The sequence below is a fragment of the Callorhinus ursinus genome, unplaced genomic scaffold, assembly GCF_003265705.2.
Source record: "Callorhinus ursinus isolate GAN/ISIS: 27379988/994484 unplaced genomic scaffold, GSC_fseal_2.0 scaffold5, whole genome shotgun sequence".
In the NCBI taxonomy this organism is placed as follows: Eukaryota; Metazoa; Chordata; class Mammalia; order Carnivora; family Otariidae; genus Callorhinus; species Callorhinus ursinus.
This window is the reverse complement of record NW_027397067.1, coordinates 22,748,604-22,774,221: the sequence shown is the minus strand read 5'-3', so window position 1 is coordinate 22,774,221 and position 25,618 is coordinate 22,748,604. Positions and strand designations below refer to the sequence as shown.

Below are 25,618 nucleotides of genomic sequence, written 5' to 3'. Positions count from 1 at the left end.
AAGACTTCTTCTTAGCCACTCTCTTTCCTTCCTTGCTGTATTTATACTGTTTTTTGGGTTCTTACTCTGCAGGAAAAGAATAAGGAAAATGCCAATGGGGTGGATGCGTGTTGAGAACACCTCTTAAGTCTCATAGAAACTCCACAGGCCCATGTAGATAGATGAAACAATTTTCACTACTCCCTGGTGAACCGAGGAAAATGAAGAGGTTAGGGATAAGTTTTCATAAAACTAAGTGTACTGGATTTGAGAACTATCCTTTATTTTGCTATGATGTTCTCCCTCTTTTTATGGAGTGTATTAAAATAAATGCACATTCTTTCATGAAGTGATAGAGGTTGTCACTGCTTTTTGAAATGTCTCTATGTGGCAGAATTAAAGACTGGCAAACTTCTAGCAATTTCTGATTTTTTTTTTTTAATTTCACAAGCCTGTGAAAACCCCAAATCTGGAAATCATTGTTCTAAGACAATAAATCTCTTAGAAGTATTCTGTGTTCAATCCAATATCCTTACCCTGAAAGTCTGTCATTTATCCTTGTGGAATCATCCCACAGCAAAAACAAAATAAAACAAACCATCTTGAATTCCATATATACATACACAACACCCTTCTCCCTCTCCCCGCCCCCACACGATGTTCGAACTATAAATTCATTATGCAAAGCCTGATTCTTAACACTGGCTTTAAATTTTATGATTTTGGTATTAAATAGTTAAGTTTGTTAATAATTTATTTTAAGCAGTCCAACAATGAAAGCAGAAAAATAGCCGAAGGATGAACAGCCATTGTTACTGGATTTTCTGTGTTGTATTTTTTCTAAAAGAACACTGCACTTCACTTTGCTGCGAGGGAAGGCCATGCCAAAGCTGTTGCACTTCTTCTGAGCTACGATGCTGACATTGTTCTGAACAAGGAGCAGGCCTCCTTTTTGCATGTTGCAATTCACAATAAGAGGAAGGAGGTGGTTCTTACCACCATCAAGAACAAAAGGTATGCTGTCTCCCTATCCCACTGTCATTTAGTGTCCTCTGACATGTGGGATGATAGACAACCTGAGAGGAAACAGGAAAAGAGTAAGTTTCAGCTGTTAATCAACATTCCTTAAACATCACTTGTTTACATAAAATATTTAATTAACTCTTTGGGTAGCAACAGACATGTTATTTAACCTCTCTGGTTTTTGGTTGCCATCTGTAAATTATGGGAGCATAGATCGCCTTCATAACACCCATGTAAGACGCATGGGCTTCAGACATGTGTCGTCTAGTCATTGTCTATCACACTCTGCCCTGATCTGCCTGAATCTGCCCAACATTCTCTTGTTAACAGAAATGTCAAACCTGGATGTTGGTGAAAATAATCCCCAGGGTATAGCCATGCTGTTATTAGGGCCATCTATTGGAATTTCTCTTAACACATGATCTTTTGTAATTGTGGATTTTTAAACCATACTCTAAGGAGTTTTAATGATGAAGTTGGTGCATAGTTTGTCCTACTTTTCGTACATAAACTTTTTGTATAATCACAGAAATGCTCAAGGGTCCAGTGTCACCCAGTCATGGACACAGAGATGAGCCATGTCCTATTCAAGACAGATCAAGCCAGTGTTTTGATCTCAAGATCCCTCTGCTGATCATTTCTTTGAAACACTAGCCAGTGCAAGTGTGCAACTGGAAGTTTTCTACTTATTATGCAGATATTCTAGATGAATCTTACTGATAAGGTTAACAGAAAATTTGGGTACTTTTTAGAAGTAGTCTCTTATGACATAGATCAGATCTTGGAGGTAAATGTCTCTTCTTTACTTCCTGTTGGGGATTTATTTCCCCCTTGGTATCATAAGTATCTTCTTGTTCTGTCCAACTGGATGATGATGAAGAAGGGAGCAGATTATGCAGTCTTCTGGCAGAATCCATGCTTATTAATGTATTTGACACATGTTGTTTTGTAGTTTAATGCAACACATGGTATATACATGGATTAAATGTTAAATGTCGTGTGTCCAGTACTATGTTGTTATTGTATATACATGAATGTGAATATCTCTACTCAACATGACCAGCTCATACTATTTCATGATTTCAGGATGAGAAGAAGGTAAAAGCTTACCTTCTTTAGAAGGCATTTATAGAAAGAGAATAGTGATTATAACAGCCATCCTGGAATTTGCCCACATTTCTAGTTTCCATTAATGGACAAAGATCCTATTAATGGATTGATCTTGATTCACATATTGGTTCCACTGGAACAAATTCAGGTTTCTTCTAAAGATATAATCTTGAATCTCAACTGGTAGCTTTGTTGTATAGAACAGAAAGATTAAGACCTTGTGTTTGTTTTATTATTATCACTATTGTTATTTTTTACAGATGGGAAGAATGCCTTAAGGTTTTTAGTCATTATTCTCCAAGCAATAAATGTCCAGTCATGGAAATGGTAGAATACCTCCCTGAATGCATGAAAGTAAGCTCTCCAGACAGAACTGCTTCTGGGTATATGCTTGGCATGTAATATAATATGAGGATTTATTATTGTAATCACAATGTAAAAAATAGAAATTTTCATTTTTAAAGTAAAGTTTCTAGTTTCCCATAGGCTGTCAGGGAAGTTAGCCAACAAGTATTTAATAAGGACCTACTTGGATTAAAGAATACTGTTAGTTGTTAGGAAAATAGAGTCAACAGATTTTTTTATTCACATAATTCAAGTCTAGAACAGAGACTACTAATGGTGGTTACTGGCTGAATAAAGCTCTAGGTGGTTTTTTGGGGCCATCCATGTTATTATTTCAAATCTACAGTAGTTGTTAACATTTAACACCAGGATGCCTCCCTTAAGGATCCAGATATCTGGCTTTCTGTAAAAATCAGAAGATCTGGTTACCGGGCCTCCTCCTCACGAGGAAGGAACTGCTGGGCTAGTAGCAGCTGCTTCCTTTAGATGGGACAAACACTACTCCCATTTGGTACACCTCTTCCTTTTGTATACTCCGTCTAATGCCTACTGTTGGTTGCCATGTATTGTTATTCTGGTGCAACTGCTCTCCTTGTAGTAGAGAGATATTTCTCTATATCTGCCTCTACCCACAGTGTGAAGACAGAAGCCAGCCCAGGGAGAGCCCACATTTCAGAAACAATGGGAAAGAGCTCTTAAGGCTGGCACAGTTGATTCATTTACACTACCTGCTTGGCCTCTAAGGACCTCCAAATGTGTAATTCTCTGCTGGATTAAACATATACCCAGCATGTGACTGGACTCCTACAACAAGAGAAACACCCACGAATTGTTGAGGATGTGAGTGTATAAGGATGCAGATAAGAGACCTCCTTGGGAAGGCTGAGGTTTGAAGATTGGGATAGATATAGAATAAATCAAAAAGAGAGGAAGGATGTCGAGTGTCATTCATAAGGAAAAATATATTCAAATACTGGAGGAGGCAGTGAGACATAGTGACACAGGGGACATAGGGCCAGGTTCAGAGCTTGATGGTCCTGGGATTTAGTCCTGGTTCTGCCTCATGCTGTGCTGCTTTAGGCAAGTCATTTCACCTCTCTGAGCTTCATTTTCTGCTTTTTTTTTTATTTTTTATTTTTAAAAAAGATTTTATTTGAGAGACAGAGCATGGGCACAGGGGAGAGGCAAAGGGAGAGGGAGAAGCAGATTCTGCATTGAGCAGGGAGCCCAATGATGTGATGATGCAGGGCTGGATCCCAGGACCCTGGAATCATGACCTGAGCCAAAGACAGTTGCTTAACCGACTAAGCCACCCAGGTGCCCCCATTTTCTGCTTCCTTCACCTCTAAAGAAGTGTTGCTGATCCTGATCTTGCAAAGTGATTACAAAAATTAGATGTAAAATATATGAAGTATTCAGGATGGTGCTTGGCTTATATTATACATCCTACTATTTTTATACTTTTGTGGTTATTCGTACTATAGCTACTCACACGTACTATTTTATTCAGTAAGCACTTAGTTTGTGCTAAGTGCTGTACATGCATTTTTTTATTTACAATAGAAATTGGAGCCAGTCCAGTCCATAAATTAGCATTTCAGGTGCTTAAGTTTCATCAAAGGGCACATAAATATTCAGGATTGAAAATGATCTCAGAATTTCTTACTTAATAAATCCATGGACTCTGTCCTAATGAATAATCAGAGGTACAGATTTATATACAGTAATATGTCTGCAGCATTAATAATAGTAAACAATATGTTAGAAATATTCACATATGGAAAACATGGGATAGAACTGAAGAAATTATACCAAAATGTTGATAAGAATTATCACAATTGAGAGACTATGGACTCTGAGAAACAAACTGAGGGTTCTAGAGGGGAGGGGGGTGGGGGGATGGGTTAGTCTGGTGATGGGTATTAAAGAGGGCATGTACTGAATGGAGCACTGGGTGTTATATGCGAACAATGAATCATGGAACACTACATCAAAAACTAATGATGTAATGTATGGTGATTAACATAACATAAAAAATGGGAAAAAAAGAATTATCACAATTGTAGGATTATGATTAGGTTTTTTTTTTTTAAGATTTTATTTATTTATTTGACAGAGAATTAGCGAGAGCAGGAACACAAGCAGGGGGAGTGGGAGAGGGAGAAGCAGGCTTCCTGCTGAGCAGGGAGCCCGATGCGGGGCTCGATCCCAGGATCCTGGGATCATGACCTAAGCCGAAGACAGACGCCTAACGGCTGAGCCACCCAGGCTCCCCTCTTTTCTTTTTTATACTACTATATATTTTCTAGTTAGTTTTCTATAATTTCCTTGTATTTTAATATTGTGAATTTTTCCTTAAATAGGGAAACTTGAAGGTCTTTCAGTTTAGCCTCACGTGACACATTTGAATAATTTACATAATCCCTCCCCCTGGGTACACCCCCCCCCCCCCCGCCCCCCTAGCTTTATTTTGCCTGTGCTGATGATTATAAAATTCTCAGTCTAAGACCGGCTTCTCCGGTTCTGCTTTGCCCAGCACTGCTGACTAGCTTTGTCTTTATTTTTTTTTAAAGATTTATTTATTTATTTATTTATTTATTTGTGAGAGAGAATGAGATAGAGAGATAGAGAGCATGAGACAGGGGAGGGTCAGAGGGAGAAGCCGACTCGCCGCTGAGCGGGGAGCCTGATGCGGGACTCGATCCCGGGACTCCAGGATCATGACCTGAGCCAAAGGCCGTTGCTCAACAAACTGAGCCACCCAGGTGCCCCTGTCTTTATTTTTTTTTTGATGATGCCTTTTATGACCCTTAGTATTACTGCCTGGTCACCAATAGAGATTGAACTTTTTTAAGTCCCTTGGTGCTTGAGGACAGCAGTGCCCTCCCAGTGGGGCCTGGGTCCCTGTTTCTCCCCTGCAGAGTGCTGTCCAGTCCTCCACCCTTGTGTCTTGCAGGTCGGGTTGACCAGATGTCCCAGGAGTTTTGGGGTACACATTGGTGGGTTCATCTGAGACTTTGTGTCCAGGCTCTGTTCCAGGAGGGCAATCTAACTGAAGTATTTCTTTCTCAGGATGATGAATTTGGGCCACCAGAAAGGTGCCAACACACAGATTGGGGGTAACTGAAATTGTTTATGTTACTAGGTACCCCATAAAAGTATTTGTCTCTACACACCCTAGAGGTGTGTCTCTAATGATCCCTTAAGCATTCTCTCCTTGTCTTAAGCATCTAGAGGGCCTTCAGTATTGCTGTATATAACACCTATTCCCCATTATGCTGTCCATGCTGTTTTGGATGAATACTTTGTCAGTGTTGCTCAGCAAGTGAGGTACAGAAACCAACACAGTACTCCATGCTTGAGCAATATTATGGAAGATGACACCTAGACCAAAGAAAGACCCCAGTGCTCAGCCATGAGATCACAATTAGAGACAATAAATTATCACTATAAGATGCTGAGCAAAGGCATCCTTTATATATTCTCTAGAAGCCCAGGACATCAAATCTTAGGCAAAACTAATGAAATATTTCTTACTCAAATTTTAGTAAATGTAATTTCATTCTTAAGCATGTGGTACATTTTCTGAATCACTTGGTATTTCTGAGGCATGCAGTGATAGTTGAAACACTTTATATTTTAAACTTTATTCCTTAATGACATGGATTATAGTTTATCTTTGGGGTACTAGAAATAAAGGGAGAGGAAGGGAATATCTTGGGTATAGTTTTAGAAAGGGAATTAAATCCTGTCTCTTATGTAGTCTTCTGACTAATATCTTAGCCACTTTTTCTTTCTTAAAGGTCCTTTTAGATTGCTGCATAATACCCTCCACAGGAGACAAGTCTTGCCCAGACTACCATGTAAGTTTATTTTATCATGATAATTTGAAGTTTATTCTAATTTTTTAATGAATATTAAAAACAATGTTACTAGAGTTCCACGATCTCAGAAGATGGCAATTATTGTCTTCATTTGTCATATTATTATATCATCTACATGTGAGAGAATTTTTATTCCATTTTCTTCCAATATTTTAATTGTTTCTAATAGCATTATTTAGGGTTGTTTCTAGTCTTCATATTTTCTTCAGCAGTACTGCCTGCACAATGAAGTTCCAAAGATCTAAGTGATCTTTTGAGAATTCATCTTCTTCCATGACTATGGGTAACAGAAGGTTAAGTAACAGCCTCCTAAGATATTTTTTAAATTTTTTTAAAAAAGATTTTATTTATTTGAGAGAGATTGAACACGAGAGCATGAATGGGGTGGGGAAGGGCAGAGGGAGCGGAAGCGGCAGACTCCCCGCTGAGCAGGGAGCCCACCTCGGGGTTCAATCCCAGGACCCTGAGATCATGAACTGAGCTGAAGGCAGAGGCTTAACCAACTGAGCTACCCAGGTGCTCCTAATATAAAAATATTTATTTTTTGAAATTAAGATGAAATAACTTAATCTACATATCTTCAGACAAAAATGACTCAATTTTATTTGAACTTCTTAATTTTCAGCAGAATGATAGCCTTGCATATTTGATTTGTCAAGACCTATTTTGGGGGTATATACTAGACTGTTAATTTTTTCAAAATTTTATCTCCTACAGATCGAGTATAATTTCACATATCTTCAGTGTCCATTAGAATTTACCAAGAAAGTAACACCTGCACAGGATGTTACATATGAGCCTCTTACAACCCTCAATGTAAGTCTGGCATTTTCATTATCCAGGTAGTTTCTACATGGGTTCTATAATGTTTTGGTGCAATAGTTCCAGGAAGGGGCCTGGAAAGAATTCCACATTAATAGTTTTAGGTCTCTCTCCTCCATGTGTCCTAACCCTTTATTTTTTAGGAAAGAAAATAGTCATTTTCTATAGTTGCTATAATTTGATCTGCCTTAAAGTTCCACACTCTTGACCACTTTTGTCTTAATGGTCATGTTAAACCTGCCCCAACCCAGAATCCAATAAACCATGGACAACATGGGCTGACAATCAGCACTTGTTCCCCACCTCCATCCACCTAAATATAAACATATATAGTTAAGAGTTTCCTTCATGCAAAACCACGGGAAAATTCAAGGCTGATATTTTATAATCATAGCTTCCAAGTCAGCTAGCCACTGGGCTCCACAGTAAACTCTGAGCTTTCAGAACCTTAGATGCTTCTGGAGGAGTGATCCCAATCTGAAAGCAGGCCCAGCATGCACAGTGTGGACCCAAATTGCCCAAGAGACTTAAGACCAAACCAGCTCTTATTCCAAAGAGTACTTTTACATTTCCAGCAGATGGGACAATAAAAACCATGCCAAGATGACCCACTGCAGTCTAAATCAGGGGTCTCAAACTCAAATAGCTACAGAGGAAACAGGTAACAGAGGGTCTAAAAGGAGATCAGCTACTAGCATCAATAAGTTGGTGCCGTCTGGGAAGGGCAGCCCAGCCTTATAAACACTGGCAACAAATTGACACTGTGTGCAAGCAAAAGAAAACCTATTTGAGGGTTGGATTTCCAAATGTGGCCCAGGGTCTAGATCTGTGTTAATATGGTAACCACTAGCCACATGTGACTACTTAAAACTAATTAAAATTAAATAAAGTTAAAAGTTCATTTCTTCATTTGCAGTAGCCACTCAGTAGACAATGTGCCTTGTGGCTTTCCTATTGAACACAAATACAGGACATTTCCATCACTGCAGAAAGTTCTGTTGGATAGCACTGGTCTAGACCAATTGGGAATTTTCATTCACTTTAAATGAATTCATTTCTCTGAATGGAAGCCTTTGGTACAGACCATGGTATCAGCCGTCACCTAAGTGATATCTAGAAGGCTTGCTAAGTACTTGGAGTAGGAAGGATGCAGAGCCCCATGGACTTTATGCCCACAAGGCTGGCAGTGGAAACTGACACATTGGCTTTATGCAAAGCATTTTAGCTCTGCTGGAGTATGTTATGTTTTGCAGTTGTTATTACGGTTCAGACTCAATAGCCAAATGACCTAAAAGTAACTATACTTAGAATTTTTGTGTACGTATGTGGAAGTTTTTAAATTGTAATTTACAGAATAGGCAATACTTCTATCAGGGTATGTCAGGAATGAGAATAGGAGGAAACAAAATCTTTGTAGATTCTAAAACGTAATAGATTTAATAAAATATAGACTTAATAATTTATATGAAACAGGCTTGCTTGAATAAATACCCTGCACTTAGTGGACAACTTTTGGCATGATTGAATAGTGCCTTAATAACATGACAAACCTCTCCTTATTGTAACTGAGCTGAGGGGGTTCTTCTGGAAGGATAGCTGGTCTGTCATAGGAAATTACTGTGCACAGAAGTCTGAGAGTCTAGATGGACCTGTCAGTGCTTAGATTCAGGCAAGACAGAAACCAGTCCCTTGGGCATCTCCCTACAAAGTTAGAATATTCCACACCTCTCTTTCCTCCTCAGGGAGAAGCTAGGAGTTGGGAATTTTCTCTTGATCTCACTGTTCTGTGCTGGGAGAGGGACTATGGCAAGTAAATGCCATGGATTTTCCTGCTGTCTTTGATGTGGTTCTTCCTGGCTACAGGCTCGCTTGGGGTGCAGGAACCTTTTAACTTGTTTCTGTATTTCTCACAAAGGCAGTTTCCAGGTATTGCTATTAAGTTGATGTCTCTTCTCTCCATGGGTATAGGAGGGTCTGGGACTTTCTGTTCCATCTTGCTGACATCACTTCCTATATTTTTTTAAAATATTTTATTTATTTGTTTGACAGAGAGAGAGAGCAAGAGAGGGGATACAAGCAGGGGGAGTGGGAGAGGGAGAAGCTGGCTTCTGGCTGAGCAGGGAGCCCAATGCAGGGCTTGATCCCAGGACCCTGGGATCATGACCTGAGCTGAAGGCAGACGCTTAACGACTGAGCCACCCAGGCGCCCCCCTATATGTATTTCTTGAATAATAAAAAATTAATTTGGGGGCACCTGGGTGGCTCAGCCAGTTAAGCATCTTGATTTTGGCTCAGGTCATGATCTCAGGGTTGTGAGATGGAGCCCCAAGTCAGGCTCCATACTGTGTGTGGAGCCCATTTAAGATTCTTTCTCTCCCTCTTCCTCCTTCCCCCCACTAAGAAAAGAATTTTGAAATAGATAGAGTTCCTAATAATTCACGAAAACCTAATAATCTACAAGCTAATTTAATGACTATGTGTACTATTCAAAATTCCTCTAGAGAGATAAGCCTGAGTTTCTTCAAGGAAAGAACAAGGGTGTAGAGCTTCCTTATTTATCTTTTATATCCTTTCCAGTTGTAATTTTGTATAAGATTAAAATGCTTATTCTATGTCAACTAGTGAGAAATTGAAAGAGACAAACTCAATCAAATAACTGCATCTGTATAAAATTCTCTCTAGCTTGTTTTTGAAAATATACATTCTTGCTATAATTTTTTATTTTTCAAACTTTCATAAGGAGGTGTTACTTTTACAATATTAAAATAAATTTATAAAACCAGCAAGCAAAAAGCTTAGTTTGTACTTACTAGTTTAATTGATTTTTATTGATCTTTCCTTATTTCTCAGGTAATGGTACAACATAACCGCATAGAACTTCTCAACCATCCTGTGTGTAAAGAATACTTACTTATGAAATGGTGGGTATTAAGTAGTATTTCTTTTTAATGCCCCCATTAAGTTTGTTTAAAGCCTTCTAATTAATTATGTTTAGATTTTATTATTTTAATGTTTTACACTTCGAAAAAGAAATGTGTTGAAGGCAAATTTTGGTATTAAAATGCTGTTATCTTTGACATTAAATGAAATATTTGGGGGGTGGAAATCCTTCTATAAGACATGAAGAAGCACTCCTGGGCCTTGCATTTTAGTGGACAGTGAAGTGAGAGGGGTACCTGAGAAGAGCAATCAATGTGGAAGTCAGAAAATAGGAGCTAAAGTCTCTGTTCTTCCATTACTTGGTGAGAGATTTTAAGTAAGTCATGATTTTCTGGGAAGTTGAGATTCCTTTCCCGAAAATGAAAAAAGGTGAATTTGAAGATCTTGGTTCTAAAGTTCAGTGAATTTACCAAATAGACTTCTGAGAGAGATTATAACTACTTTTTCCATTTTTTATCTTAAGCATTTTTTTGTTGAAATTGTGATTTATTTTTGTAGGTTGGCTTATGGGTTTAGAGCCCATGTTATGAATTTAGGATCTTACTGTATTGGTCTCCTGCCTATGACCTTTCTTGTTATCAGTATAAAGCCAGGTATGGCTTTCAACTCAACTGGAATCATCAATGAAACTAGTGATCATTCAGAAATCTTAGACACCAAGGTATTTTGGATTGGTCTTTATATTTCAACTTTTTAAAATAAAATTATCCAAAGTGTGGTTTTTTCCTTAGAAATGCTAACCCCATAATCTGAAATATCAGGACTTTATTATAAATAGACTGTAGAATTCACATATGAACAATTTCTCCTAAAATCCTTTGTGGAATGAGAGGGACCATAAGTAAATAGGTCAGTAAATGAGTTTGTAAATTAAAGAGAATTGACATGTATGAGATACTAGTTTAATGCTGGAGTTTAAAACTTTAAAATAGGTCTACAAGAAAGCAGATTTGAGGCTGTCAGGGATTTTGGGAGAGGAAGTGTTTCTTAGTGGATACAGGGTTTGTGTTTGGGGATGATGAAAAGTTACTGAGCTAGATGATGATGGATGGAGGTGGTGGTTTCCTTCATGTCACAGAATTACACATTTTGAAATGTAAATATACATGTAAAATGTAAAACTTTGAAAATGGTAAATTTTATGTTTATGTGTATTTTACCATAGTAAAATTTTTTTTTACATAGGTCTACAGATTTCATATCCTTTTAGAATTCGTTTGGTAATTTTTGAACCTCCCTTAAAAAGGACATTATGAAATGGGTATGAGTTGTCTTTATATTGATATCACAGTAATTTTCTGCTTAAAGCAAATATGAACAGTATGTAGGAATGAAACAGAAGGAAAATGAAATATTTAATAGTGGAAATTATGAAGACGCTTAAGTGTTGTTTTATTTGATATCCTTCATAATGGTTTGTTTTGTATTTTTCTGTTTCAGAATTCGTATTTTATAAAAGTTTGCATGATTTTAGTTTTTTTATCAAGTCTGTTTGGATATTGCAAAGAAGTGGTCCAAATTTTCCAACAGGTACACAATACATTTTGTATCTCTAAAGTTGCAAATATTTTAATATGCAGAACATAAATTGCTGAACTATTATTGAAGCAATATATATCAGAATAAAATCACATAACTTGACAAATGTATAGATTGGAAATACCAAGCATAAACTTTTCAAACTGTAGAAATCACATGATTTTAGATAAGACTCCTGCATTGAATGGTGCCTATTTGATAAATCTGAAGTAAGTATGTTCCCGTTGTCCTTGTCCATATGGGTCTGCTTGGCTACAAATGAACTTATGAATGACTTTTCTGTATTTTCTCTGATATCACTTAGATATTTTGCTAACATAATAGATTTTGAATTTGATACTTTTAGTAACAGTTTATAAAGAACTTACTTGGTCCATGACTCCATTTCAAATGGGTTTTTCTTTGAAATGCTTTCTTAATTAGAATGCTTTTCTTTATTGGATAAAATTTCAAGTTATAAAAAAATTTGAGAACTCTTTATAGCATAATTTTTACTTCATACCTTATTTTTTTAATGGGTGAACCAAGTTCAGATCAGACTCAAGAATTATGTGAATTATCTACAGGTCCTTACTCTGGCTAATAAATGGTATCAGTCTTTTATTTCTCAGTGTGGAGGTTTAAAGTCTTTTATTGATTTTTTGGGTTTTTTTGTGCATCTTTCTATAAGATATATCTTTTATACAATACCTCATTTTGTGTGAAAATTTACTTTGTTATATAAGCACATTGATATGTGCATTAAAGAATGTTAATGATAATTACAATGCTTCATATTTGCTTGATATACATTTCAAGTACTTATGTGTGTGTGTGTATGTAGTTGCAGTAAATTGTCACAATTCTGAGAATTAGACTATATTGTTCCATTGTAGCCTAAATGATTTAGGGCATATTAATCTTGTCATAATTTTCATTTTTCACAGATTATAACCTAAACTATAAAGTTATATGATTTCTCTAACAGAGTTGGTCTCCACATTTTTTTTATTGATACTAAAATCATCACCTCTATAGGAAATTTGATGTCCAAAACATGAAATCTTTAAGAGTAGGAAATGACATCAGATTTTTGTGGTCATTAAGTCTTAGGACAGGTCTCAAACCTCTTTAGAAGCAGCTTTAGTTTATTTGTATCCTGAGAAATTCACATGTATGTCCTTACACAGACATAAAGGAATTAATTAAACCAACTGGCAGCTCCCCAGGAATTTCCTTAAGGAATGGACTCTACAGAAAAAGCCCAGGAAGTTATAGAATTTCCTTAGGTATCAGATTCCCAAAGTGTGCCAGGTCAACAGAAAAGGCTGGGCCACCTCCAATACTGGTCCATATCCAGGGCTCTGAGTTCAGTCGAGGATGGCAGAAGCTGGTGTCTTGGTCCTAAACCTCTCCCAACTGCAGTGCCACAAAAATGTTGCTGCTGGTCAACGTGTGTGTGTGTGTGTGTGTGTGTGTGTAAGATGCCAGGTCTTGGTCTCTACATGTGGTAATTCTGAATTCTTTTCAACCCCAGAAAAGGAACTATATTTTGGATCATGCCAATGCAGTTGAATGGATTATCTATACAACAAGCATCATTTTTGTGTCACCCTTATTCATTGGTATACCAGCTTCTGTGCAGTGGCAATGTGGAGCGATTGCTATATACTTCTACTGGATGAACTTCTTATTATATCTTCAGAGGTAAAGCCAGCTTGAATGATTTCTATATCCCTTAGGTGTTTTTAACATCAAAAGAAGAACTATTTTAAGTACCATAAATTTATAATTGGCTTATTCCTTTTCCAATTGTTTTAGACTGCGAAGATACATTTTATATACTATTAAGGAAAAGGTGAGAGAGGTCTGGAGCTCAGAGTGTAGACCAAGAATTCTTAACCTTGGCATTACTGAAATTTGTGGCTATTTTTTTGATGTGGAGGGCTGCCGTGTGCATTGAAGAACGTGTAGCAGCATCCCTGGCCTCTACCCACTAGATAACCAGTAGCAACACCCCCACCATGTGACAACAAAAAATGTATCCAGATATTGTCAGATATCATCTGAGTGGCAAAATCGTCTGCAGTCAAGAATCACTGGTCTAGACAAATCTAGGTTAAATGTGGGGTTTAAATGGGAATAAAAGTATTGGCTATTCTTGGCTTTACTTGGTATTATTTGCTAAGCATTTACTTTAGATTAAAACAAAATGAAGAGATAGGTATGGGAAATAATAGTGATATAAGAGAAAAAATAAGTTCAAAAAACCTAATTCTAGAGGGTGAAAAAGGACTAAGCTCCCTTACCTCCCTGAAGGGCTGAGTTAAGTAACTTTCCCAGGATCTCAGCTAGCAAGCGGACATTTTACCCACATCTTTCTAACTCCAGAGACCATGCTTTTCCTACCATATCATGTGCATCACTGTTTACAAGCACAATGTTGTGGGGTTGAGCCCAGCCCCTTGGAAAGGACATGGTATGGTGGGAAGAACTGTGGTCTGGAAGTCAAGGGGCTTCAAGGCAAATCCAGGTACTGCCACTCTGTTGGCTTTGCCATTATCAGTGACCTTAGCAAGTTCCTGGACATCTTTTGGGAACTTAGTTTCTGAGACCTCTGAAGTCTCTTTCAGCTTTAAAGTCTCATGATTCCCCCTTTAACAAGTTGTCTTTGCCAAAGGAAATGTCCAAATTGGTGGCTAGATGACCCATTATCTACCTAACCATTTCACAATTTTGGTTTCTGGGAGAGAAAAAGGAAACCTCAGGAGGCCATGTAAATTATATGGGTGTGCCCTTCAGGTATAGCAGCTCATTTAGAGTCTCCACAGGATGTATCACATAACTCATCTCTAGGATCCCTTTATCAAGCTTTGGTAGCAGTTTCTATGATCCTGGGAAGATTTTTCTCTCCTACTTTGTTTGAAGTGATACCTAGTGGTCAAGTAGTAAAACAAAGATAAACACTAACAAGAAGGAAAAAGAAAACCGTTTGACAAACAGTTTGAAAATAAGACAACTATTCATGATTTCCCATGTCTCCTTTTTGAAAGTAACTGGCCTCACTCATCTATGAAACATAGTACCTAATGCATGATGAATATTAACACTTTGACCAGAAAAGTAAATACATATTTTAATTGTTAAATTTTCCTAGATTTGAAAATTGTGGAATTTTCATCGTTATGTTAGAGGTAATTATGAAAACCTTGTTGAGGTCTACAGTCGTGTTTGTCTTCCTTCTTCTGGCTTTTGGCCTCAGCTTTTACGTCCTCCTGAGTTTGCAGGTGAGGCAGCTACATGAGTAGTTGATTTTGTTGATGTGAATATTAGGAATACATATTTATGCTTAAATCTGAATGGCCTAGAAAATTAATAGTAACAGCTTTTTATCTGATAAAATTGCCTTCAAATTATTTTTATTGAAGGAAAAAAATATCTTCCAACTCAATGACTTTCTTCCATTGTCAAAATGTTTATATAATGCATGATGATTTGTTATAGATGCAGAAAAGATCTTTTTGATGACTTTATTGCCAGTTTATTAGTAGTTCCTATCACTTTCAGTAGCTATAGTCCTGTGACTTAAAAAAGTATTCTAAATATGATTTTTATCATTTTACTCTTCAGGAAATATTTTTTCATTATATGTATTTTGCATTTCACTTTTACCTTACCATCTTTTCTCAGGATGCGTTCAGCTCTCCATTGCTTTCTATAATCCAGACCTTCAGCATGATGCTAGGAGATACTAATTATCGCGATGCCTTCCTAGAACCGTTCCTGAGAAACGAATTGGCATATCCAGTTCTGTCCTTTATACAGATTATTGCTTTTACCATGTTTGTCCCAATTGTACTCATGAATTTACTTGTAAGTAATTTATCCTTATTTTCTGTTTGTTGATCATTTGGAGCATTTAGCAATGATAATTATTCTTAGCTTCCTTCATCTCCCTTCATGAAAGTCAAAAGGGACTATTATAAAATCCATTCATTCAACATTCATTTAGTGCTTGGGGTGTGCCAGGCACAGCATGAGGCCTAGGGGATGCCAGGATGCATTCACTTGGTAGATACTTACGAAGAATCTAGACACTGATCCAGGTGCTGGGAAACAGTGGTGAATAGACCAATACCCAGTCCTTACATTATAAGCTAGTCATGAAGTTAAGTAGTAAATAAACACATATGTAATATAATGTCATGGGGATGATAAATGCTATGAGGAACTACAAAGCTAAAGAATAAGGAAATAAAGATGAATGGTGTTTGCTGCTCTGGAGTTGGGATAGGGGGTCAGAGGTTGGGCAGAGATCTTGGTGGAATGAAGGATTAGAACCTCATCTCTGCCTTTAAATTTCTCATTGACCAGAGATTCAAGTGGGGAAGAGCCTCTCAGGCACGAGGACATCTGTGGCATTCAGGTGCCATCTCTAAACCAGTTACAGGCTAACATCCCCAGCGAACATGAACATGCCCTTCACAGAGAACCCGCTCCAGCCACGAGCATCTTAGCCACTGCAGGCAGAAGTACGTCCCAGGTCCATGGAATGCCCGAGCTGACATTACAATGAATTTTTCCCCCTTATTCATTGATGTAAACATGCACATATTTAGTACACTTCTACTGAGTCTGACTGTGCACCAGGAATTGTGCTATACGGTGTTTCTGAAAAGAAAAGAAAAGAAAAGATTGACTACTTAATGTTTTAATTCACTTACTTGATAAGTTCATTCAGTTACTTGATGCAACTCCCGAGTTTTATTTTGATGACCTAGAAAAATAAAGGATAACACTAAGAATAATAAAGAATGACATAAAGCCCACATTCTTCCCTTAGAATCCCTTATGTTTTGGAAAATAATTATCTAGAAGAGGATTTGGCCTAGCAGTAGTATACATTGGTGCCATCTCCACCTGCACGTCCCAGAAGAAAATCAAACCCAACAGAGCCAAGACTGTCAATGTTTTCTTTCCTTCAAACTCTGCCTCTCAGTAGCACCTTCCTGGTCATCTAACTCAGATCATTGAAGATACTCTAGATTCAGCTCTGCCCTTTCCTCACTTCTTCCAATAAATATTTGCCTCTTATGCCTACTTCCAGTTGGCTTATACTCTCTTGGTTCTTCATCCATATTGCTGCAGTAGCCCAAAGAGGCTATCTTGTCTCATTTCTCTAATCCTTCCTGCAAATTGTCACCGCAGTGATGTTGTAGGGGAAAGCTGAACATGTCAGTGGCTTTTGCATCCCTTCCCCCCCCCCCCGCCAGGACTCTTCAATTCAGTCTAAATCCATCAGCATGGCACGCAAGGTCTTCATGATCTGGATCTTACCCAGATCTCACCCAGCTCCCCACTGTTGGCAGGATTTACTCAGACATGCACCAGGAATGTTCATTGAGCGTGCCAGATTTTTCTTTGAGCCTCCTGGGCTCCACACAAGCTGTTCCTTTTCCTGGAAGGCCCTCCCACTTTGGGCTAACTCTTTCTAAGCTTTCAACACTCAGCTCAAGCATCATCTCTCTTAGGTAGACTTTAACCAACACCTCCCTGCCATCACCCTAGTCTGAATCAGATGTCCCTTCCTTGTGTTTTCATAATTTTGAGGACACAAATCAGAAAAAGATAATAAAGCCTACTTTCTAGGTTGTGAGGATGAAATGAGCTAATACAAAGCACTTGAAACAGTGCTTGGTACATGATAAGCATTAAATAAATGTTATGATTAAATATTAGTAATTTACTCTGTGACTCAAGATCAGATATCTTAAGATCCTAGGCAAATATCTTAAATGTGCAAGACAGCCAGTATGAGACAGCTGCTTTTGATGGAGGCTGATATAAAAACTGAGAGAATGCCCACTGAAAGGCTTCCAAATTTAAAATAAAAGACATTATCCTGTCAAGTAAAGCCTACTTGTTGACTATACATGGTTCTCAGTGCTAGTCTGTACACCCTGGAATATACTCTTTCAGTGCTCATTCACTCAGTAGCTATTTTGTGTGTACCTACTATATGCCCTGTATGGTTCTAAGCACTGGGCATACAGTGGTGACTTGGACAGACTGAGCCCTTGTCTCATGCAGTTTACTTGACTTTGAGTTTTTGAGAGCACCAGCATCCACAAGGCTGGTTCAGCATAGGCAGGTACTGATTCTCTAACAAAATAGGCATCAGCTAATGTAAGTGAAATTAATTTGGATTAAGTAGAACTGAGCTCACGGGTTCCCCTCACCTAATTCTATGAAGCCATGGAGTTCTAGATGGAGTTACTGTTTGTTTTGTTTGTTACCAAATCTGCACCCACCCTTGCAGTGTACCTCTTCCTGCCAAACCTATGTAAGGTAGACATTTCTGCATCGCTTCAGTTTGCTATTTAACTTTTCCATGTTGTCAAGTCACTCTCGTTTACCTTAGATGCCAAACTCCTGGAGTTTGCAACCATATTGCATGGCTACCCCAGTGGCATTTGATATTCTATCACCTCTGTCATATGCAAAAATAACTAATTTTTATTTTAATTAAAATGAATTTGATTAATTGGTGTGTGCTAATTTTTTAGGATAACACTTAAAATTAATGAATCCACCAGTGTGGCTACCATTGTGACAAAGTTATATAGGCTTTGCAGTTTGCTGCACGATGTGTTAGCTACGTGTGTTGAGGCCACTACTAGGCAATTTACATGCTCACTCCCTTACTGCAGCCAAAGAGATCTTAGTGCATTTTGAGGTGAGCCATTAAACTGGTAATAACTTGGTGCTGTGTTGTACTTCAGATTGGTTTGGCAGTTGGTGACATTGCAGAGGTCCAGAAGCATGCATTGTTGAAGAGGATTGCTATGCAGGTAAGTACTGTATTTATTTAAAACTTCTTGAAATTAGCACCATCTTAAGTATTCATGTATGAGAATAGCTGATTTCTTTGAACAGTTATTTAAAACAGATATTTTGTTAGGGCTGAGAAGCACCACGTCTTATGTGCTTCTCAGCACATAAGCAGGTACTATATTGCCTGTCATGTAAGTAATTTATCCTTATTTTCTGTTTGTTGATCATTTGGAGCATTTAGCAATGATAATTATTCTTAGCTTCCTTCATCTGTCATGCATGTTCTCTGGTATACCTGCTGTAGTCAAAGAATCAGAAATGAGGAAAAAATTTTCAGAACAATATCGGCAGAGAAACGGAGAAATTATCTGGGCCTCTTTTAATGTCAGCATGTGGCCAACCAGGTAGCTAGCTGCTAAATAAGAATATGACAGGTGTGAGGTATTCTGTCTTGTGACAGCCCCGCTGTTCCAAGGAGCTCCTGATATTCTGGCCATAGCCTTGCAGGCTTCCCATTTCATGTGTTATATTGAAGTGTTCACTGCATCCATGAGATTTTGTCCCTTTGTCACATCCCTTACATTTTTCTAGATAATTCGATGTAAAGTTTGCTCAACTCAGAGGCTTCTGTATAGGTCCTTGGCTGTTGAATCTTGTGAGGTGGTCTCCTATTATACAATGCAAAACTATTTCTATGCTCTTATCTGCATTGTCTTTAAATTTCAAATTTGAATGGGAGTACTTGATGCTTCAAAAATATCTGATGACCAGTTGAACATACACATTCAGAAACTTAGGCCAGTTCAAGAGAAAGACAAATTCATGGTAAGATTTAGCTTTATCCTCTTCACTTTTCTTTATCACGCTGATTTCTTCTCTTTTACTCATTCAGCTATCCATTAGCATATGTTTATTTCTGAAAAATACTCCAGTACATGATATTGTGTGGAGCACAATACACCTTAGCATGAGAGAACGCAGAACCCCAGCATAAACTCACCCAGTTACTTACTGACTTTAATAAGTAAAATTAATCTAATTAGAGAGCACATCAACTAAACATTCAGACTATAAAATATCAAAATCAACCTAGAACTATCCTTAAACTCTTTTCTGTGACTACTAAGCTGTACATTATACAGAGGGCTTGGCACGTTGAAAGAACAAATATATGTAAATTAAATGGTTAAAATGTTAGGTACAGAAAATGAATGCAAACACAGTTAAGGAAATGCTACATGAAGAGTTGGCATGTGAGCCAGACACTGAAAGATAGGATTTAGAGGAGCAGTGAAGCCAGTCCGGAAGGGCAGGACCCAGCAGGAGCAAAGGGCTGGAGGCAGAATGAGAAGTGGCTAAGGAGGGGTGAAGGGCCACCTAGCCTGGAAGGATGGATCCTTAGGGGGTATCAGGATGATTGAGGGCTTTATTAAAAAATAGCACAAGAAAACCTTAGCTTTTTTTTTTTTTTTTAAAGATTTTAGTTTTGAGTAATCTCTGCAGCCAACCCGGAGTTCAAACTCACAACCCTGAGATCTAGAGTCTCAATCTCCTGACTGAGCCAGCCGGGCACCCCCGAAAACCTTACCTTTGAAAGAAAGGGCAGTAAATGGTGGAAGTGCTTCAAGTTATTTTGTTAGTGAGTGGGACGTTACTATCAGCTCTTCCAAAGAATGAAAACAAAATGAATGTGGTGTATAAGATGATCTGTTGTTATCTCGACTTAGTGGAGAAAGATTAGAAGAAGGAAGAGCTAACTGACCAGTTACTACTGTAACAGAAATGGAGTGCGGGACTCGAGGGAGGTGGGTGAGGAGAGGAAAAGCGATGTATAAACCTCTTCGCAGGCATGTCATCAGTGCTTCATAACAACCCTTGAAAAGATCAAGGAAAGTAAAGAACGATATAAGCAACAGCCCTACATAAGACGTCTGGGGGAAGCCCACTAAACTACAGTGTTGGTACAGTTGACATGAAAAGCACGATCCTATGTTAGATTTGCTCTCCTCCTTGAAACACGACAGCACAAGGGTCTGTAAAGGAAACAGGCAAAGCAAGTGCTCCTGTGTTATCTGTGCCTTGTTTTGGATCACGAAGAGCACAGACTAGAACACCAGGAAGCCATTCTCTTATTTCCCCTAAGTTTTTTAAGCAAATCTCTACATCCGTGTACAACTCTGTCAGACGTACAACCTGAGTCTGAGGCCACATCAGAACCAGAGCATAAGGGGACGGCAGCAGCCCTTTCACAGAGGGACATTTAGTCTTCTTTCAGACCCAAGTGGGGACAGGGAGGTCCCTGGGGCAGGGCTTCTGGGAGCTGTAACAGTTACTCAAAGACAGGAGTCGTGAGTATTTTGAGGAGCTTGGAACTCTTTAGTTTTCAACATGAGTATCCCCACTTCCAGTTCAGGCTGGCAGCTGTAGACAACGAACATGGACAGACATCCACGCATCATAAAAAGAGAGCCACGGAGCTCTCTTACCTTCAACATGGGAAACCCAGCAGGTGGAGGTGCAGATGAGCCCTTAGCCCACAGCAGCCATGCCCAGTGGGTCCCACCAGACTCACCAAGGTTGGACTTGAAGCTCTGCTTGCCTTCCTCCCCAGGACCATACTGGAGCAAGGAAATCTGGCAGGTCCTATGTAGAAAATGGGCAGGGTTAAGACACACCATGTGCTTTGTCTGTTGGCAGGCACTAGACTTGAATCTTTTTCAATCAAGTAAGTGATAACACGTGACCTCTGAAAAAAAATGTGTATTTCAAGAGGAAAGGAATATTGCTCTTAAGACCCAAGGGAAAAAGGAACCTTGGAAATTATTGTAGAAACCCAAAGAAAATATCTAATTGGTGTTGTAAATAAAATACAAGAAAACATAGCTGTTCTTGAAACTCAACTAGTACATAGCACGTTAAGTGGTGGTAAGTGTTATAAAAATAGGGAAGCAAGATACAGAGCGTGTTGTGTGGGAGAAGGGCCGATGTTTTAAACAGGTGGTCAGGGAGGTTCTTATTATCTCACCATTTGTGGGGGTGAACCACTGAAATGCCCATGTATGAAAATGCCTGTGGTCTTCTCAAACTCACCTACATGGTGATTACAATAAACCTATCTAAACAACAGACACAAAGGACTAGAAAAAAAAGCGTGAAAGAGAAAATTTGGCAAACAGAAAGAGCTAAATATCAACTCAAGGTAAATCCGTTAAATGAGACAAAAGATTGTATCTCTGAAAATAGAAATTAGATTCAAGATATGTCATGGATAAACCATTTTGCACCCGACAGCACAGCGTGAAAAGTCGATGAAGTACTACTCTTTGATGTGCCAGTTGTCCTTTCACTGGTTCCTGTTGCAGTCCTCCATCTAAGCATAGCTTCCTCCCCTGTCACAGGTGTGCATCATGCCCGCTGCACAGTCCGGCTGTGTGCATCTTGTCGTACAATGCCCCAGAGTATGGGCTGAGTTGTTGTCGTCTGATATGCCCACTGTCAGCCATGGTCCCTGAACGGTGAACATCTGCTCACTTACACTGAATTCCTTCTTTAAACAGTTTGCCCCAGCTGCAGACTGCTGCCCCTGTCTTGTCAGTGGATGAGCTGAGAGACAGCAAACCTGGCCAGCCCAGCTGCTTGTGCATAAAGCAGGACACAGGAGTCAGTTTTCAGTTTGCTATACTAATGGTTGCTTTTGTGTGATGTAAACATTTCAGATGCTTATTAATGAGTCCTCTCAATAAATCCAAACTGTACTTTAGGTGGAACTTCATACCAGCTTAGAGAAGAAGCTGCCCCTCTGGTTCCTACGCAAAGTAGATCAGAAATCCATCATTGTGTATCCCAACAGACCCAGATGTACAGGGTTATTAGTAAGTACATGTGAAAAATACCGGCATAAAACACGTGATACCATTTGACATTCATTCATTGTGTTATCCTTAAGGGTACCCTTTTACAGACTTTGAGTCACTGTACCTGTGGAAAAGAAGTAATTGTGATTTAAAAAAATAAGTGCACGGTTAACCCACAGTGAGAACGTGATGGGCAGTGTGAGGGAGGCATTTGTCCTACTGGCTCATTCACAACATTTGTGTTAAATGTGTACCACATCCCTATGAGAGCGGGGTGGGTGGTTGGGTGGATCAGCCGTACCCTGTATCTTTTCTTACAGTGTACCTTTTTTTTTTTTCCTAGTCACATGCCCTTACATATATGTGAAAAAAAAATGTGTGTCTACATGCAAATATAGAGCACATATATACACACGTTCAGGTACATATATGCACGCACGCACGTACATGGGGAATGTACATTATAGAAAATATACTAAGTGTCAAAGACTAAGCAAGCCACTGCATTATAATGGAAAAGGGACCATATTAAGAGAAGTACTGGATGCTAATCCTGATCATGCCTGGGCTTCCTCATCTCTCTATGAATATTCTGAGTTCTTTGCACATTAATTTTTCATTGTGTGGTCATGAAATGATAAAGTCAATCTGAGTATCAGCCTAGGCTTTATTCTAACTACACTGTTTCCCTGTTTAATTTCATTCATATCCATGGTTGCGACTACTCCTAAAATACAGAAGGCTCAGCAATTGATTCTCTAGTCTAAAGCTCTCTTTGAGTTCCAGGCTCCTATGTCCAGCTCTCTACCTGACATCTTTACTGGTATGTCTCAAGGTACCTCAAATTCGGCATATTCAAAACAAACTCGTGCAAAAGAAACTCACAATTTTCACTCCTCCCATGTTTCACTCCCCCTGCAGGGAAAGAATGAAAAAAACCTCTTCTCTCTCCAAAGTTTCTTATTTCAGTTAATGTCAACACCATTTGCTTGTGGAAGATGTCATCCTCGATGTTTCCTTTTCCCCACTCCTGACCTCTCACAACCAGTAACTCCCATGTTTGGTTGATTAGGCTTCCTGGATGGCCTGTGTGTGCTGCCATCTTCTCTTGCCTGGACTCCGAGAATTGCCTCATTCCCGGTCATTTCATATCTGCCCTTGACCCATTCCAGTCTACCAATGGTTTAAAAGACACTAAATTTTAAAAATATATATTAAAATAGCATTTCAGAAATGTCCTCATGGGAAACTCAGTTGTGTTGCATAAGGGTGCAGTTTTAGAGAACAACTAATCCTGTATGGAATACCACCACTTACGTTATGATGAGCATTTTTCATGAGAAAATATAATTCAGTTATGCCTTTTCATAAACAATCTTCCACTCCAATTTTCTCCTTCTATATTATCTATACATCTTGTACTTCATTATAATATGCATGATTCATTTTATAGCTCTTTATATGTCTGTTTCTGTCAACAAACTGTGAGCAGGAGCTCACAGGGCCATAGCTAGGTCTTAGCTATTTGTGGTGCTAGCATACCTGGTTCAGTAGCTGAATCACGGCACACATTCAAGAAATAGTTCCTGAATTGAGTTCAATCTGAGTAACTATCCATCTTTTATCCCACAGTGTATATTTCATTTTATTTTTTACATCAAAGAAACAAGACAGGAAATTCCAAATGTTGACACATCTCTAGAAATAGAAATATTGAAGCAGAAATATCGGTATGTATTTTTCTTTATATCTGTATTGGAGAAACTTAAAACTTTTAAATAATGATATATAGTGTAAGATTATTATATCTGTATTTGAGAAACTTAAAACTTTTAAATAATGATGTATGGTATAAGGTTATATTGTATATTTGTGTTCATCTCATATTAAGCCATGCTTTAGTTGACTGATGTCATAGTATATTGAGAATGAGAAATTTTTTAGAACCAACAACTTATTTGCTGCAATTCACCAATCAGTTCTGCCAGTCAGTATCTTAAACTGCATTTCCATGAGCCATCTGAATTCATACATCAAAGCTTTGAAAGATTCTGAGGATTCCTAGAGAAGCTATACTGTGTCCAGTGGTTAAGCATGAGGGCTTTGGAGTTAATTTACCTGAGTTTAAAGCCCTATTCAACTGCTTACTAACTCTATGACCTTGGGCAAGCCACTTAATCTTTCTGTGCAACAACATTTTAATCTTTAAAATAGGAACAAAAATAAACTGGCCAAGAACAGTACAACCTTAAGAAGAACACTTAAACTTAAAAAATGTGTATTGCTTAGAAGGGTTACGACTACCATGAAGCTATGACCTGACACCCTTCTCATAATCTAGGCCTCTCTGCACTCAAGGACTGAAAAGATCATTGACAATAAATTCATGAGACATGTATATCCTTTTAGGCTGAAGGATCTCACTTCTCTTCTGGAAAAACAGCATGAGCTTATTAAACTCATCATTCAGAAGATGGAAATCATCTCTGAGACAGAGGATGAAGATAATCATAGTTTTTTTCAAGACAGGTTTAAAAAAGAATGGTTAGAACAAAGGAATAGCAAGTGGAAATCTGTGTTGAAAGCAGTAAAGACAAACACACACAGCCCTTCACATTAGCCTGCGGTGGGTCTTCCTGTGGGGTGGGGAGGGGCAGTTTGCATGACCCTGCCGGGTCCAATTTCCAGTTTGACAAAAGTGAGGAAAAAGCAGAAATATTCTGATTTCACTACACGTGAAAGGATGGTTCCTGTATTCTTCGTAAAAGTAAAGTATGCCTTTCTCTCTATTCATATTTTATGCCAGTTAGTATGTATAGAGAATATACTTGATAATAAATTCAAGTTGCACTTCTCATTATTTGAATGAGTAGAAAACTAATTTGTTAAACACACATTTTAATGACAAGGACTAGTAAATGTAACTATTAAGCTAGAATACAAATGTCAATACTGGATTCCTGCTTGATAATTATATAATATGTAATGTATTAGACAGACAATAAAGTATTAGGTTATACCATTTGGTATGTTTTTGTGTGTGTTGGAAGAACCTGTGGGTGGAACACTGTGTACTCTGTTCCAACTATAATCGCCACACCCTTCTTGCTGCTAACACACGTGACGTCACTTTGAGTTGAGACCCAAATTAATAGGCATTATATGCATGAATTTTACTATATAGATAGCATATGTTTCTATTTTTGGTTTGCTAATAACCACAATAAATGTAAAACCTATATAGTCACCCCACTGATTATTGTGTGAGCTTTTTACTATGTTTAGTTTTTTGAGATTTGTAAAAATGCT

The 25,618-nt window shown here is 38.3% G+C and overlaps 1 protein-coding gene and 1 long non-coding RNA gene across 3 annotated transcripts in view; one reads left to right on the top strand and one right to left on the bottom strand.

Annotated features, from left to right (window-relative positions):
• The window catches only part of TRPA1 (transient receptor potential cation channel subfamily A member 1), a 52,365-nt gene extending 27,335 nt beyond the window's left edge, over window positions 1–25,030 (top strand). The window contains exons 14-27 of the mRNA XM_025870526.2: window positions 827–993; window positions 2,373–2,466; window positions 6,261–6,320; window positions 7,059–7,157; window positions 10,014–10,084; window positions 10,602–10,764; window positions 11,544–11,633; window positions 13,159–13,328; window positions 14,779–14,908; window positions 15,312–15,494; window positions 18,404–18,472; window positions 22,217–22,327; window positions 23,942–24,039; window positions 24,719–25,030. Coding sequence (XP_025726311.1) covers window positions 827–993; window positions 2,373–2,466; window positions 6,261–6,320; window positions 7,059–7,157; window positions 10,014–10,084; window positions 10,602–10,764; window positions 11,544–11,633; window positions 13,159–13,328; window positions 14,779–14,908; window positions 15,312–15,494; window positions 18,404–18,472; window positions 22,217–22,327; window positions 23,942–24,039; window positions 24,719–24,929 — 1,716 coding nt within the window. The 3' untranslated portion in view covers window positions 24,930–25,030. The remainder of the gene's footprint in view (window positions 1–826; window positions 994–2,372; window positions 2,467–6,260; window positions 6,321–7,058; window positions 7,158–10,013; window positions 10,085–10,601; window positions 10,765–11,543; window positions 11,634–13,158; window positions 13,329–14,778; window positions 14,909–15,311; window positions 15,495–18,403; window positions 18,473–22,216; window positions 22,328–23,941; window positions 24,040–24,718) is intronic.
• LOC141372731 (uncharacterized) lies at window positions 19–21,087 on the bottom strand. Of its 2 annotated transcripts, none has more exons than XR_012378131.1 (3): window positions 20,942–21,087; window positions 16,346–16,398; window positions 19–66 (listed from the first exon to the last, which is right to left on the bottom strand). It is a non-coding gene; the product is annotated as an uncharacterized lncRNA (long non-coding RNA). The 2 variants fall into 2 exon arrangements; XR_012378132.1 differs by lacking the exon at window positions 19–66 and adding an exon at window positions 819–1,055.
• Window positions 25,031–25,618: the final 588 nt, after the last annotated feature.